Here is a 17092-nt window from a genome sequence, read left to right as displayed (position 1 = left end):
TTAATTGTTCATCCTATAATTTTTATTAATCAATTATGTTTGAAGTAGTTGCATTTAGATCTTGTAAATAGATTACGATGGATGCTTTAGTTAAATTGCTTTGAAATTGTATAAATACGATCAATGATTATGAGTTGCTTGAATTATTATTAAGCTATGTTGTTTTGTATTTGAGATATTGATTTTGAGCAAGATAAATGTTATATGAGTTTTAAATCATTAGTGTTATCTTAGATGTTGTTTTAAACTCTCTTTTTTAAATGTTAGAATTTTTTTAGTTTAGAATTTGAAGTTTCACTCCAAGAAAAAAAAAGAGGATTTTAATGAAGGTTATTTAGCAAATGTTAATATAACTCAGAAATGGATTTAATTAATGGATGTTTTTTTAATCTTTGTTAAGTTTCAAAGATTTATTCTAAAATCTCAGCAATTCAGTGGTCTGAAAAGCAATTTCCAAGTGTTCACATATGTAAGAATCTGGAGATTCAAATATCAATCTGAAACGTTTTTCAGATTTTCTTGAGTTGTGTGTTTTTCAGTCATGTTCATTCAGTGCTTCATTGTTATTGGCGCGATTTTTGTTTTAGATCTCACGAAAAAAATCAAAATCTTTCGATTTCGTTGGAATTGGTTCATGTAAGTTCTTCTTCCACTTTCACTTTTGATCTGGAAATTTTTTGGTTTTGTGCTTTGCGTTCACTCTTCTTCGTTTTTTGGAGCGATTTTGGAGAATTTTAATCGGTGAAAGGAGATTTGCCTTTTCTGACGACCTAAATCGGTGAAATGGTGATGATACGAATCAAAGTGGTTCAGTGTTGTTTGTTAAAGCAAAATTTGCTTTTAACGATGTCGTTTGCGATTGTTTGTGGTGGTCATCATCTTTAAAAGGAAACAAAATCGCATTGCATGGTGATCAGAGGTGTATGTGTTGGTGGAACAATCGTGTTGTGTCTTTGACTTTGAGTGCGTGTATTTTCTTGTGTCGTTTGAAATTTACAAGCAGTATCCAATTTGGTGATTTAGAAAGAAATTGTTGGTGAACTTTTCTTTTTTGGTGCAGAATTTTCGTAATTAACACTTGTTATTCTGGTATTGGTGGAATTGTTAGATTTAATTTGGTGCATTTTTTTTTTCAATTTGAATAGGGTGATTAGATTTTTTTATGAAAAAGAACGTGAAGTTGAATTTGATTTTGATTGAAAACATTATTAAAAAAAAATAGTAGCTTGGTGATTTGGTGTTTTCATTGCTCGTAGTGAAAGTAGTACATTTCACACGATTAATTGCTCTCCCCGTCTTCTTTTACAAAGAGAAGTTTATGCTAGTCAACTTATTGAACTCTTAGACGAAAGGATCTTTACATTTTGTCCATTTCACAATGCGTGTCTTTTGGTTATGGAGTTTTAGCTGATGCTTGGCTTTGCAGAAATGTGGATGAAGTGCCTAACACCAAGTGTAAACGACTGATGCATGGAAAAGTTTCTCCATTATGACAGGTGTCGAAGCAGATATTGAGGTCTCCTTATGTGGATTATATGGTTCTTGCAACGATTGTGAGTAGACCTCAAGTGCATGACAAGAAAAGAATAGAATGCATGAGGGCTTCTAGGAGGCTTTCAACGTAGGTTCTTCAATATGCTAGCACCCTAGTCAAGGTGAACACCTATCATTCTTTTGTTCAATGATTGCACATTTGTTCTATAATTGCACATTTTTTAATTGTATACATCCTATATAAAAAAATCGGTTGTTTATGAGTAGTATAATATAAATCTATGAAATCCTCATAATTTTGTCTAATAATGTCGACTTTATGTTTTTATCCAAAAAAAGTTGAAATTGACAACCAGGCATAACAACAGATGAAATTGACTAAGTAGTTCATCAAATGATAGTTGACAATGGTGCATAACTATATCCTTTTAGCTATGATGGTTTTCCAAAGAGTCTATAAATGAATGCATCTACCTGGAATACCAAATTCCTATGCACTTGAGGTGCTTTTGGTCAATTTCTTTCCAAGTTAAACATTCCATGTTAAAAAAAATTGTTAGACGCATTCTTTATTTACAGGATGGTGATATAATCAACAATGATGTTACGGTTTATCTAAATGTAAGTTTGTTTCTTTTCCAAGGGGTGGGTTATGGGGCTGATTTTGCTTTTATGAGATGGTGATAATGGAATGGCCATAAAATTTCATTTTCCATTTGGCTTGTTCCCATTACATTTTTCTTTTTGTTAAGCCATCCTGATGATATCATCAACATCTCTGCTTATTATGTTGATACCCTCTTGTGTATTGCATGGGAGAAGTGATAGGTAGGAGTTTAATGAGACCAACATTGAGCTTTTCATGAACAAGGTGGTAGTCTATTTCAATGTGCTTTGTTCGTTCGTGGAAGATTTGATTGGAGACAATATGGATAGCAGACTGGTTGCCACAGTATAAGGTTGTTGGTTGTATGAATTGAATGCATAGTTCAATGAATAGGTAAGTGACCCACTGTAATTCACATGTGTTAGTGGCGAGAGCTCTGTATTCGACTTCAGAGGAGCTGCAAGAGATGATCTGTTGTTTCTTGGACTTCCAAGAGATGAGAGAGTCGCCAAGGAAGATAAAGTATCCTGTGATGGATTTGTGTGTCTCATGAAATGTGGCCCAGTCAAAATCACTAACACCCCGAAGTTGAATGGTACTTGTTCGAGGTAAAAAGATGTCGTCACATGAATTGGTCTTTAAGTAACAAAGAAGGTGTGAGACAAGTTGTTGGTGGAGTGTTGTAGGTGCAAATATAAATTGACTGAGAGTGTTTACAGTAAAAGCAATTTCGGGGCGAGTATTGGTTAAGTAAATAAGTCTCCCAATGAGTCTCTTGAAGGTAAAGGTTGCTTTAAGGGTGAGGAGGATGCCATAAGAAGACGAAATCTTTGAAGAATGTGACATGCGAATGGTTACTAGAGCTGAATCTAACATCTTGGTTTCATACAAAAGATCAAGGGTATATTTGCGTTGGCTGAGATGCAGACTTGTACTATTGCAGGCTACCTCAAAGCCTAGGAAATAAGTAAGGTTGCCCAAGATTTTGATTTTGAAATGGTGATCCAAAGAGGTAGTAATAGATGTAATTTCCTCAATGTCATCACCCGTAAGTATCAAGTCATCAACATAAATAAGAATGGTAGCTAGTTTGAGGCCATTATATTTAAGAAATAAAGAGTGATCAGCAGCAGATAAAGTGTAATTGTTAGTTAAGAGAAAGTGGGAAAGTTTGGCATACCATTGTCGTCCTGCTTGACAAAGGCCATAAAGGGAACGTTGTAATTTACATACATGATTTGAAAATGGTAGAGAAAGGCCAAGGGGAGGAGTCATGTAGACTTCCTCATGAAGATCACCATGAAGGAATGCATTGTTGACATCTAGTTGTTTCAAAATCCAATTTTGTGAAGTGGCAATAACAAGCAATAGAAGTAAAGTAGTTAATTTAGCAATAGAAGCAAAAGTGTTTGGCAACTAACTGTGCCTTGTGACGGTCAATAGTGTCATCAGATTTGTGTTTTACTTTATAAACCTGCTTACAACTAATCGACTTCTTCCCCGGAGGAAGAAGAGTGAACTGCCAAGTGTTGTTAGAAGCAAGGGCAGAAAGTTTAGCTTGCATGGTCGTTTGCCAGCAAGAATGTTTGGAAGCCTAAATGTAAGAATGAGGTTATGTGTTAGAATTAATTGAAGAGACAACATGCTTAAAAGAAGAAGATAAAGTTGTATAAGAGATGTATTTATGTATGGGGTACCTGGTACTGATGGAGTTGGATGTGGTGCGAAGGTCCGCAAGGTAGTGGGAATAGGAAGAGATAAAGTGTTGGGACCCCTGTCAAGGTCATTATCCAACTTGTATGGAAAATGAGATTCATAAAAGATAACATGTTTTGAGGTTTCAATGTGATGATCATTCATATTTAAAAAGATATAACCCTTTGTATTATGGAAAAACCAAGAAAAACAACTTTGACAGATCGAGCATCCAATTTTTTTCTATTTGTAGTTGTGGTGCTTGAAAAGCAGAGATAACCAAAAAAATTTAGAAAAGAGAGATCACATGGTTTTCCAAGAAGTTTTTCATAAGGAGTAATATTAGAGAGTAGGGGAATGGAGTAGAATTAATTAGAAAAGTGGCATGATGAACAGAAAATTCCCAAAATAAAGGGGGGGAGATTAGCTTGAAAAATTAAAGCACGAGTAATATTTAAAATGTGTTGATGTTTGTGTTCAACAATACCATTTTGTTGTGGTGTTTCTACACAAGAAGTTTGGTGTGTTTTACCTTTAGAAGCAAAAAGATCATGCATACTAAATTCAGATCCATTATCAGTGCGAATTACTTTTATTTTAGTATGAAATTGAGTTTCCACAAAAGTTATAAAGTTAATTATGTGAGTACGAACTTCTGATTTATTATGCAGCATAATAGTCCATGTATAGTGAGAGTAATAATCCACAACAGTAAAAAAATAATTAAAACCTCGCATAGATGTAATGGGATAGGGTCCCCATATATCAAAAAGTAGAATATCAAAGACAATAAGTTTTCATTTCTTTCATCTCCAATTTCAATTTCAATCGGTAGTTTAGTTTTCCTTTAGTGTTCTTCATCTTTCCCCCGATTGATTTTGTGTTCTTAGCTTGTTCTTCAATTTTCTGTTCGGTTCCTTGTGTTATTATTTCATTTGTGTTTAGTAATCTTGTTCCATGGATGTTTACAAGGAGATAACACTCTTATTGAGTTTGGATCATCATTTTGGAAGGCTATGTCTCCATTGATGACTCTTAAGCTTCCTTGATTCCATTTCTGTTTTTCAGCTTGTTGTTTTGTTGATATAATTTCGTTTTCATTGTTTAAGCACTCTTTGATCCTTGAATTGTTGTTTTCATTCTCATATAATGTTGTGTTCAAGAGTTTAAAAGTGTCTATGTTCAATCCAACTCATATCATGTGGTATCTAGAGCTATGGTTATGTGCAAAAAAAATTTTGAGTTGCTGGACACTTTGATTCTGTTTTGTGATTAGTAATTCTGTTTTTCTGTTTTTGAGTATTTCTTGCTGTTTTAATTGTTGTTAATGCTTTGTGCTTGAGTCATTTTAATTTTTGAATCCATACATGTTTTGTCTAGTCATGTTTTTTCCTATAATGTCATCAATTCCTTGTAGTCCTTTTCTTGCTATCTTTGGTTGATTGCTTTTATTTGAGTTTAAATTTTTTGGTTTTTTTTTTCTTGATCCTTTGGTGCATTTTATTTTTAGGTTTGAGTTCATGCTTGTGTATTAGATCTATACAAGTTTTTATTCATCATTTCTATTGTGTCTTTGTAGTTTCTTTAATTCTGTTTTTCATTCCAGTATAGGTTCCTCTGTTTTTCATAAAAACGTGTTGATTGTTTGGTTTATCAAATTTTCTGTGTTTACTGGAAAATTCTGAAATTCTGGAATTAAGTAGTTTGAGGTGTTACAAAAGAGTGAAAAAAATAAGTACATCAAAATTAAATTTACAAAAAATATTATAAATGAAATACGAACAGTGTGTAATTCTGCCGAAAAAAATACGGTAATCTAGCAGTGATTTTGAAAATTTTATTACAATTAATTGGCGTACTGTTTTTGAGTGATTCCAGTGCCAATTTTTAGATAACATCTTGAATTTCCAGTGGTTAAAATTTCACATTCCAGTTCGCTTTCTACAGTTCCAGTTAAATTTTTTAAGTCACGCACGGTTTTTAACAAAAAAAAATTCCAGTAGCATTGTTTTTGTTTTTCTTCATCTATTCTAGTACTATTCTTTAGGACTCCTTTGTGTGCTATCCTTTCTTTGTGTGCCTTAATTTTCTTGCTTGTCTTTTAGTTCATATTCTTTTCTAGTTTTGTCATATCTTGCATTCTATTTTGGTTTAGCTTTTCTTGCTTATACCTTTTCTTGCTTGTCTTCTTTGTTTCTCTAGTTTTTGTGGTGATTTATTCCTTGATTAGTGTGGTTTGCTTTGACATTTTTCATTTGAATTTCATCAAATCCACAAGAGAGGCTTGGTTAAGGAAATAACACTTTCTTGGAGTGGTTTGAGTACATTCTTTTGGCCTTTTCCAGCAAGCTACATCTTACTTTCTTTTGCTAACAAGTTTCCTTAATTGTTTGTTGTTGTTTTTGTGTCTTTTATGATCATGGATAATTTTTCTAGTGGAGAATCCTCCAAACCTTGCTCACCTCAAAAGGCAGCTCTCTTTGAAGATTTGAAGAATGCTAGACAATCAAATGCACAATATCTTGACATGATAAGACAAAAGGATAGTGAGCACTCAAGATAGTTAATCTTTCATGAGAAGGGTATCCCATTCTATAATGTCAGAGGTGTTGGTTCTTCATATTGCAATTAATATAAGGAACAAAATTATGTGGTGTAGTGTGTGAAAGAACAAAAAAAAGAATTGAAGAGATACAAGGCAATAGTAGCTTTAACTATACCAATCTTCTCGTGAGATAAATTGTCCTATATTATGCATTAAGTATAAGTGAAAGTTAAAGTGCGGGTAAGTTGCAAAGATAATTTGGAAGTGGAAATAAGGTTTAATTTGAATTGAGGCACGTATAACAAATACTACAAGATATGATAGCAAATATTACTATACTGATAATTCAAACCCCTAAGAAACTGCATAGCACGATCTTCACACTTTCTTTGATTTATAACAATTTCAATTGAACAAAAGCATTTAACAGAGCAAGTGCAGATATGATTAGGTTTGAAATTTTCCAATTCATCCCAAATCATGCGCAATTTAGTAAAGTAATCAATCACATAAAGATCGCCTTGTTTAAAGAAGCAACCTCTAATTGTAAATCGAAAATGCGAGATAAATCACCCTGAGAATATCTGGTTTTCAAATCATTCCAGATATCAAGAGCAACATTCATCCAAGTTATACTTTGTCTAATGGGAAGAAAAACAAAATGAATTAACCAAGAAACCACCATGTTATTGCAACGCAACCAAGCCGAAAAGGTAGGGTTATTCTTTGGTGGACAAGGATGAGTGCCAAGAATGAATTCGACTTTGTTCTTGGCACTGATAGCAGTTATGATTGAACGACTCCATGAATGGTAGTTGGTCAAATCAAGAACTAGGGAAACCTGAGATGCAACGAGATTCTCACTGGGGTGCAAATACAAGTAGTTTCTTAGAGGTTGTTCCGATTGTATGGACAAAGTAGCGTTTTTGTCAACCATTATCTACGACAACAACAAAAAATGGTCAAGATGCACGAAGAAGAAAGAAAAAAAAAAGCAAAGAAAGAAGAATTGAAAGAGAGATAAAGAAGAAATCAGAGGGACACAATAGAGCTTTTCATCCAAAGAGCTTTGATACCATATTAAAGTTCAAGAGTGCAAGAATCAAGCTAATGAAGCCATTGTGAGTGCGTGAGGCAGAGAGAGCAGCAAACCCTATTAACAGAGAATGAACATAATGAAGAGGAAAGAAAACGAGCAAGAGAGTGAAAAAAACTCTGAAAAAGTAAATTGTATTCTATGTATCAAAGAGTAAACATGAGGGTGTATATATAGAAAAAGCAATGCCTAACAGTTGACACAAAATAACAAAAAGAATTAAAGGACCGTGGCGGTCCAACCCAACTAAAAGAGTTGCCTTTATCAATAAGAATTATCAGTTAATCCTTAAATTCAAATGAAATGTTAAGATTAAAAAAATACTTTTTTCAGGGTGACTCTAGATGAATAAATAAAATTTTTATTAGTGACAACTTGTAAGTTGTTTTTATTCGTCTTAGCAACTACTTTTTCCAACTTAAAAAAGTCTTAATTAATTACAATTTGATATTAATAAGTGCTTTTATAGCCATACAAATATTTATAGGATATTTATAACGTTGAATTCCAATTGCAATATTAATTTTGTTTCTTTTAATAAGTGTCCATGTAAAACACGTATTATGAGATTCGATATGAAGTTACGTGCATAAAACGCAATCGAAGAAATTGCTAACAAATATCAAATAAAAGGAGGGAGGTGTAAAAAGAAAGAGGTATAGGCATAAGTTATCAATAGAAAGAGTAATTATAACAAGTCATCAACATGAGAAAGAGTAATAAAAAAAATGGTGTGAAACTTTGGATGCTAATACATTCCTTTTTCTTTATTCTCTTCTCTCTCAATCACTGGTTTTATAAATATTAGAGGTTGCATGCATGTTATCTATTTTCTTCTCTTTATAATTTTGACTTCAATCCTTATTTTCTTCATGATCAAATCCTATTTTATAAACGGTAATAAGTTAAGAAGTACATCCATCCGATTAAATTTTTAAATAGAATAAGTTTATCTAATTAAATTTTAAATAGAATAAATTTATTTTTATTGTGAGATCTCTTTAATATTTATAATCTTTGTTTATCTTAGACAGTTTGGATTAATGGAAAGCTGAAAAATTAACATGAATTTAAAGTAGTGATTGAATTGGTTTGGTTTGGTTACATTAAGTGAACACAAACCAAAGATATACTAGATTTTAATTTATTTTATATTTGTAAACATATATTTTTAATTAAGAAAATATAAACGGTTACATAAAATTTTCCACCAAATTGTTTTTTCCATCCCTAAGGAAAACTCTGTAACACTAAAATTTTACTATATAATAATTTATTTTAAATTATATATAAATATATTTTTTAAATAAAAATCATAAGCACATGTGCTATGATAAGCAACGGGTGCTAGATAAAATAAAATAAAATATTTGACACCTTTTTAGAAGAAAGACACCAGTTAATAATTTCATTTTAATAATATAATAGTATATATTGTTACTTTAAATATAAAAATATAATTATAATATTAATAGAATTAGTTGTCTGAGTAGTAGTTGTTTTTTTAATGAATGGATGAGATATCAAATTTAGGGTTAAAAAAAGGTCATATCAGGTGGTAATGGATCTTACAGGAAGCACCCCAATTTTCTAACAGTTATTCCAAACATCATTCACGTCTGGAGCAAGCTAGCCTCACAGTACTTATATACCTTTGACCAGCCTGCCTTCCATTTCTCAAAACTCACCATAACGTCAACCCACAAAATTTAAATTACACCAACACTTGCATAATAATTATTTTTAAGAGTATACTATAATTGTTTTTAAATGTTTGACAATACAAGGATTTTTACTCTTCTATATATAAAAAATAATATACTTTGTTTCTTAACAGTATATGGCAAATGATTCAAATTGAAGGCTTGTCATGAGTAAACATAGCAAATATGTTGCGGGAGTGATCTTAACTAAATCCCTAGAAACAAAGCCAATTAATTCTGCTCATTTGTTAAAAATAACAAAATTATGTTCATTTTTTTCCGACTTGCTTTCACTCTTGCGGAAAATACCTAAGCAGGCGAAAGCAGCCACTAGTGTTGTTTCATAGTATTTTTATGTGAGAAAAAACTTTAGAATTTGAATTCTTCAAAATATACTGATTTTAATCTTTTAAAATATATTAAATTCCTTTTTAATATATTAAAATTATATTTTAAAGATACAGAAAAACCAAAACTTTATCAGGCACAAGGTATCACCTATTTCAAATGTGGGATAAGACATTGAAGACTAAAAGAATGTCAACAAATCTTTGTAGACAGGGCATATATGTAGGATCAATTTATCCAGGATCGTCAGTGGATACTTGGTTATCTTCTCTGTCTCCATTGTCACTTAACTCCATTCAATTCAAATGACTTTTATATCAAACAAATAACATTCATCTGCGTAAGGAAAAACTTGGCCATTATCAAGAATATTGGATCACCAATGGGAAACATCCCAAAATTGAAATCACCGTCACTAAAGAAGTTTTATATAACAGCATGAATGTCCAGAAAAACCCACCAGCACTTTGTAGACAAGACCAGCTAATACAATAACACGAACACATAAGGAATTGACAGGGCATTTTTCAAATATGCCCTTAAGTTGCAAATCAACTTTCTAATGGTCGGCAGATATTCCCAAAATTTTATTCTAGTTGTTCTTTAGCTCGCTACTGTCTTCAATTTCTGTGCTCTTCAATGCTTTCAACTTTCTGTAGCCTGTATCAGTTCCAAATATCCTAATACGACAGCAAAAATGTCGTGTACCATTGTCAGTAAGTCAGTCACCAAAATTTTAGGGCATTAAGGCATCACAATATGTCAGTTAAGCCACTTTACATTCTAACCATCATGAAACAACAATAATTCTTTAAGAACTATATGCTCAATACTTACCGGTCCATGTAAGTGAAAGTCGAAGAATAATTGCCAGACTTGGTGTACAGTAAACGGTGATGATAGTCATGGAAATCAGCTCTGAAAGTGATGATACAAAGTTTAACAAGAGGCACAATAGCAGAATAAACCAAGTGGCTGGTGTCTAGTGAAGGAGAAGGAAATTCAGACTCACCCCCCATACAATGGAAGGAAGTTCGAAAGACTCCATGGAAAATGGTATCCACAATGAGCCTCAACTGTCTCTAGGACTCTCAGAACCATCCATAACCAGAGAGTTATCAAGTGGGGCCCAGTGATGGCAGGACCAAAAATGGTAGCAAACCCAAGGAAAAGTATCTCAGCAGGATGAGCATATTCAGAAGTAAGACCAAACGGTGTAGCATACCTTCACAATGGCAAAAAACCCTTTAGTAGTCTATGGATAAGAAGTATAATAAAAGCTAAAATTCCAAACACAAAAATTAACGTACTCGTGATGAACACTGTGCACATGCTTGTATAGCCATTTTGTGTGCAATATTCTATGTCCCCAGTAGAATATAAAGTCCTCCAAAATGAAGTAAAAGATTATTTGAGTTAGAACTATATTCCTGCAAAATCAAAATCCAATCTTGCTAAATAAGCTTAATAGAGCACATTCCAGACATATTAGCTTTAAAAGCAACAAGCATGGGACTCCAATGTTTAGAATAATGACAGTGCTCAAAAGAACCTGAATGTACCAGGACGGTAGGGGAAGACTACTCCGCATGCCCATGTATGTGAAGACTGGATATGAAAAAATCATAACAGGTAGATTGACACCAAAATGGTAAAGCAACAGGCGAACAATGCATTTCTCCTGAGCTGCAGGACTATTATTTTTTGCCTGCAAGAAAGGAAGATTAGCAAGAAGAGTAAATCTTAGACTGTAGTCGGACGAGGATTCAGTCAGGTACAGAAAAAAGGACCAAGAGAAAGAGGACGAATGAGTAGCATACTAATACTAAGTGACATACAATAGAAACAAGAAAATTGATGGCGTGTCAAGACCAGACAAAATTTAACTTCTGGTTTCATTTTTCTAAAGTATGTAGCAACATATTTACGGCTGAAATAAAAATGTATCTACATATTTACAAGTGAAAATGGAAACAAATTTATCATTTATACCATTATCAAGGGGGTTCAATCAATACATCATTCAAATATGGCATGACAAGTCTAAGAAAATTATGTTACATATTTTGAATGTTTTGTTTGAATCAGCCAATCCAGAGGTTGGGAATCAACACCAAAAAGCATTGTTAGAACATCAACGCATGTAAGACATACAAATTAGGAAAAAGATAGTGAAAACGGAAATCTCTAAGGACTTCTTCACTTGTAAAGACCTGGACAGCATTGTTCTTAGCACCAAGGAAACAATGTAAAGGAACACGTATATCAAGTCAAAGCAAACAATATTGAAGCAGTTTACCTTGGTCATAACTAATGCTCATTCTAAATAGAAAAGCAACAAAAGATAAGGCACTAGATTTCCATCTTGGAGAACAAAATGAGGAATCATCCAACATTGAGATAACAACAAACATCAACAAGAGCAGACCTGAATTTTGTAATGGCTCATCCACCCTGCCCTCTCTAGCCATATAAAGGGAAGTCCAGACAAGAAGAAAACGCCCTCGTGTAGAAAGAAACTTCCCAAACACGCCAGTTGAAAGTCACTGAAATGTGTGATCAAGTACTGCAGCACAAATAGAGCAAGTAAGAGAGAGAATAGCATTTCCCAAAAAAAGCGAAAAGGACCAGACATCAATTCTACTTTTGGTAAACAGTACAAAATATGTAACCATGCAATCTACAGGACCTGAAAGAGTCCGAAGCCAAAATGCCAAAAAACCAAAAATGCAATAGAAATCACCTCCGTGAACATGCTAAATTATGTGTTCCAACAAGGAAAGGTTTGAACCTAGCTCCGTTCACAAACATTTCCTTTACACTAAATACTGAACAGTGAAAAATGCATTTTATATTCCAAACCTAATATTCCAAGCAAAGGAATATTTTATAATTATAAGCGGGTTACAAACTCTTTCAATAATTTACACATACGCATCTGAAAATCAAACAGCACTGTCAACACAGTCCGCACAAACTCCAGCAATCTATTTCACGCGCCAATAACGACGAGGCAACACAAATCAGGAGAGGAAAGTGAAAAGCATAATCTAAAAAATCAAAGACACTAGAATGATCTAGAGCAACAATTGAAGTTCCAAATAGAGAGCAATGAGGCATCATTAGGCACAGTATCATGAACACAATCACTAAATAAATCAATCAATCAAGCAAGCACCGTTTATGATTCCTAAACAAAGCCAATAATGTACACGCTCTCTTCAACTACATCAAGAAACAGAGAAGAAGCAAGGATTAAATCAAAGGGCGAATCATTCGGTGGAATTGGAAAAGCTAACGGAAGCACAAAAAGCGGCGACAATTGAAGAAAATGAAAAGAGAAGAACCTGCCAGCCAGATTCGAGAAGCGAAGCCATGGACGAGGGGCGAGGAGAGAGATTTGTGAGAAGACAATGTGCGTGTGAGAAAGAGAGAGAGAGAGAGAGTGGGAGGGAGTGGATGCAGAGTTGCTTTGTGGTACGCCAGATTGTGGTGCGTGTATAAATGAGAAGAGAGGAAAAGGCCACAGAACCAAACAAGTGAAGACAGACTGTAATAACCAATAATCATCCCACCTTTAAAGTTACATTTTTAATTTTCTTTACACTTGCACACTATTTCTAAATTAGTTAATGTAAAAATTAATTTTATCTTATTAAAAATTATTTCATTCAACTATTTTAAAAAATGGTATGAAAGCTTTATGAGATCATATTTTTTATAAATATGTTATATTTTAAATTCATAGAAGTTGAAATAATCAAATATGTGAAGTTGAAATAATCAAATATGAGGACAAAAATTAAAAACGATGCTGGTTTAAACGGGCTGAGAGAGGCGTTCTTTATAGCCAATAACCAAGATAGTATATGAAAAACATATCTAAGAATAGAAATATCATTATAGGTATGGAAAGTGAAAGTTTGACTTTTCAACTTGAGTATTTAAATTTAGTTATAATATAGTAGGAAAAAAATACAACTTTTTTAATAATAAATAAATAAATAATTCTTTCTAGTAAAATTTAGATTAATGCTAACATTTAGATATGTTTTCAAAATTAAACTTTATAGATAAAAATGTGAGTTTAAACCTATTTAAATATGACTATGTTTATCTTTTTTGTTTATTTTTTGTGTGTGTTTTTGTATAAAATTGTACTTAGATAAAGGGACCTAGATAATACGGGAGAGACGATAACAATTGTTTTTTTATCTTTTGGTCGCTCCTTTTTCACCCTTCTTATATTTGTTCTCTTGACTCGGTCGTTCCTCTTTTGCTCTCCTTATGCTCTTTAGCACTTCAACTCTTTAGCTTTTCAATACTTTGGTGCTCAGTCAAGAGTTAACCCACAAAATGTTCTTCGACGATCAAGTAAGTATTTTGTATTAAGAGTGTATGTAATTGATAAAAGGGTATCTTACACTTGTGTAGAAGGCTTATTTATAGTGTTTCATAGTGGGTTATTTCATTCATGGGTCGTATCTGACGTGTATCTTTAATAAAACAGTATTAGCTTATTTATTTCATAATTCACGGATTTATCAGGGTGTTGCCCAGATTTATAAGGGTATTACCCTTATTTGTAGGATGTTACCATAATCGTCATGTATCATTTATTTGCTCTTTAATGTACTTAATCACCTGGTTTATCGGTCGGTCACCGATGTTGAGTGACGTGGCTCGTTTGGACCTAACTAGTATACTTGCCCACGAGGCTTGATGAAGCATTATTCAGAAGAGTTTAGATGTGACTATTGGGTACTTTGAGGTATGAAGTGACTGTTACACATTAAATTCAATGTGTCAGAGATGAAACATATGTCTTTCAATGCGTCATTTTTAGTTTTGCTTTATTTGATCCAAGAGATATAATGGTCCATCTAACCGTGTCGATTCAAGTGCAAGCGTTATGATCCATTGGATTGAAACGATTCTAACGGTTTGAAATGAGACAATATTTCGCTCTCTCGTCCTTAGAAATCTATTAATAGGAGCTCATTTCGAACTTTCTTGTGTTTTTACTTACTTGCTCCGAGTGTGAGTGCTAAGGGAATTTTCGAGTGTCGAGCTGCTTGTTAAGTCTTCAATCTTGTCTTCAAGAGGTTAGTGATGGTTTCTTTTGAGCCACTAGGCATTCCTTCACGTTCTACGTCTTATGAACAAACACAATCCAACCCTAATGAGGTTAGAGATGTGGCTTGTTCGAGTTAGGCGGTCGACCTTGCGCCTTGTTGATAAGTGTCATATTTCAGTAATATTTTATATTAAAATACAAGCACTTATTGATATTAATTAATAAAATAACTATAATATAACCCCTAGATTATGAATTTAAACATTTTTACATATTTTGTGATTATAATTTGAATAAGAACAATTTATTCCCAAATTTGTGTTAATCTCAGGATTTTAGAAAAAAAATGGAGATGAAAGGGCAGAAGGAGAATAGACAAAGATAAAAAGGGAAAATTGGAATGCTCCAGCACTCGCTCAAGCTCGCCTAAGCTAGAAGCTCTCAGAGGATCTTGCCTAAGCGAACCCAATCTTGCCCAGGCGAGATCACTCCAGAGACGTCGGGCTTGTTTTCGTCCAACTCGCCCAGGCGAGCAATCACTTAGCCCAATTCCAAGTAGGTTAAATATGAGGCGTGAGGCACAACCCTAGATATCAATGGGGAGAATAGAAGGTGTTAGAAACCCTAGAGGAGGCAATTGTCTAGGAGAAACATCTTGGATCTTCTTTTCTTGCTTTCCATGCTTGTAATGGTCAACATGAGTGGCTAATTCCAACATCTAGGATTGGGAATAATTTGTTCCAACTCTTATGTATTGAGGTTATATTTAAATATAATATTTTGTTCTTAAATATAATATTAAAACAACTGCACACTATTACATACAGATAAATCCGTATGTAAGTATGTACAGAGTTACATATGGAATCTGTATGTACTGGTGGACATACTTACATACGAATTTATCCGTATGTAATAGTGTGCAGTTGTTTTAATATTTGGTGACCCGAGACATTCTACACCTGCATATATTCATCAACATTCCACTTATGAGAATTCATTCAAAGACAATATTCATTAACATTCAGACCTGCCCATAAATAAGAATTCATTCAAAGACAATATTCATCAACATTCAAACTTGCTAATAAATACAAAACTAAAATTTCCAAATGTATGTCATTAAACAAAAATAGAAACTAATAAAAGGAAATTCAAGTCATAACTAAGTTTTAAAGAAGCTAATAATTATTATAATCTTGACCAAGTGAATTTTGTTGTTCATCGTGATTACTATCATTTTGCACTTTATTATTATCTTGCATTTGATTTTGTTGAGTTGGTTGCAGGGTATTTGGCTGCTGAGAAATATGTTGTGCAGTTTTTGTTGCTTTAGGTGGTAGATATTGCATCATAAAATCTTGAAAGGATTGAAATCAATCATTCATGTGTTGAATCTGCTGCCTAAGTTCAACAATTTCTTCTGAATCAGTTTTCTTATTACTAAATGATGCTTGAGTTTGTTGTAGGTAGCAATCAACACATTCGTCCTGACGATCGACACGCCCAACCCCATACTCGTCCTTTATACCTTCCACCTATAGCTTCTAACCAACAACGATTTCTCAATCTTTCCTTCTCAGCAGCATCTAATGGAGTAGATATTGAGGTAGACATAAATTGTGACTCAGATAATGCTTGAGAGAATTTACTTTCAAAATCTTCCTACTAAAATGAAAAATATTTGTTATCAAAGTAATTAATGTACATAAAAAAAATTTAAGAAAAAGTTGAAAAAAACTAACATGTGTCTGCCTCGATCTATCATCTACAAAATCCCTAGTGCTCTTCCGTATATGTGTTTGTTGAAACACTTCATCAACATGGACCGAGCAGTCAAGCTCCTCTATCTATAAAGAAAACAATTTATAAATTAAAAGGAGGTAATAATTAATCATAGATTAATACAAAATTTTATATGGAAGTCATACCAAACGAATAACGTGTTCATGCACTCTAATGGATCCTCTAGTGTGCAAACATCCACTTTTTTCGGACAAACGATTCTTTTTAGCTGTATGACATTTGGATCGATACAAAGGCATGTTGCATTGTTCCAGGAGGTTGTTCCAAACATTATTGCCAATCCATTCCGGTCGTTTACCTTCTTGGCGAGCATCTTTAAACATTTGTGAAAGGGTGTGAGAAGCCTTTGTATGGAAATTTTTCTTAATTTTGTCCTCATCCTCAACCCTCCATGTGACCTTCCTCTACAAAACAACAAGAATCATCAATCCAAATTGTAAAATATAAATTTTTTAAAGAAAATAAAAAACAAGTACCTTAAAACGTTGAAAAAATAGATCCCGGTTAGCCTGTGGAATTGCCCCCCATGTTGGCCATGGCTCACCAAATTGTTGCTTAATGGTGGCAGTGATGGCCTTTGATGCATTTTTTTATGGATAAAACCTAAATACCAAAACAAAGTTAGTCAAAATTATAAGACAATAATAGTAAATTATATAAATTGAATTTTATTATATTCTTACCCTCCCCCAATGGCCTGAATCAGAGGGCGATCACCAGC

General features: G+C 33.3%; 1 protein-coding gene across 1 annotated transcript; it reads right to left on the bottom strand.

Annotated features, from left to right (window-relative positions):
- Positions 1-9825: 9825 nt before the first annotated feature.
- Positions 9826-13035, bottom strand: LOC137810658 (methylsterol monooxygenase 2-2-like). Its single transcript, XM_068612045.1, has 7 exons — positions 12836-13035; positions 11917-12054; positions 11051-11196; positions 10799-10918; positions 10501-10713; positions 10326-10406; positions 9826-10168 (listed from the first exon to the last, which is right to left on the bottom strand). Exons 1-7 carry the CDS (start codon positions 12863-12865, stop codon positions 10081-10083), a joined length of 816 nt encoding a protein of 271 aa, XP_068468146.1. The 5' UTR covers positions 12866-13035; the 3' UTR covers positions 9826-10080.
- Between the last annotated feature and the right edge of the window lie 4057 nt (positions 13036-17092).

This window comes from Phaseolus vulgaris, chromosome 2 (assembly GCF_000499845.2).
Source record: "Phaseolus vulgaris cultivar G19833 chromosome 2, P. vulgaris v2.0, whole genome shotgun sequence".
Taxonomy (NCBI): domain Eukaryota; kingdom Viridiplantae; phylum Streptophyta; class Magnoliopsida; order Fabales; family Fabaceae; genus Phaseolus; species Phaseolus vulgaris.
Note: the sequence above shows the minus strand (reverse complement) of the source record. Positions and strands in the feature narration are given on the sequence as shown.

What these genes read in the sequence shown, in the direction of transcription:
- LOC137810658 (XM_068612045.1), bottom strand. Translation starts at nt 12,865, where the DNA reads ATGGCTTCGCTTCTCGAATCTGGCTGGCAG. An exon ending in TGAGCCATTACAAAATTCAG is followed by an intron (nt 11,197 to 11,916) that starts GTCTGCTCTTGT and finishes CCTTTCTTGCAG; the next exon opens with GCAAAAAATAATAGTCCTGC. An exon ending in GTGCACAGTGTTCATCACGA is followed by an intron (nt 10,714 to 10,798) that starts GTACGTTAATTT and finishes GCCATTGTGAAG; the next exon opens with GTATGCTACACCGTTTGGTC.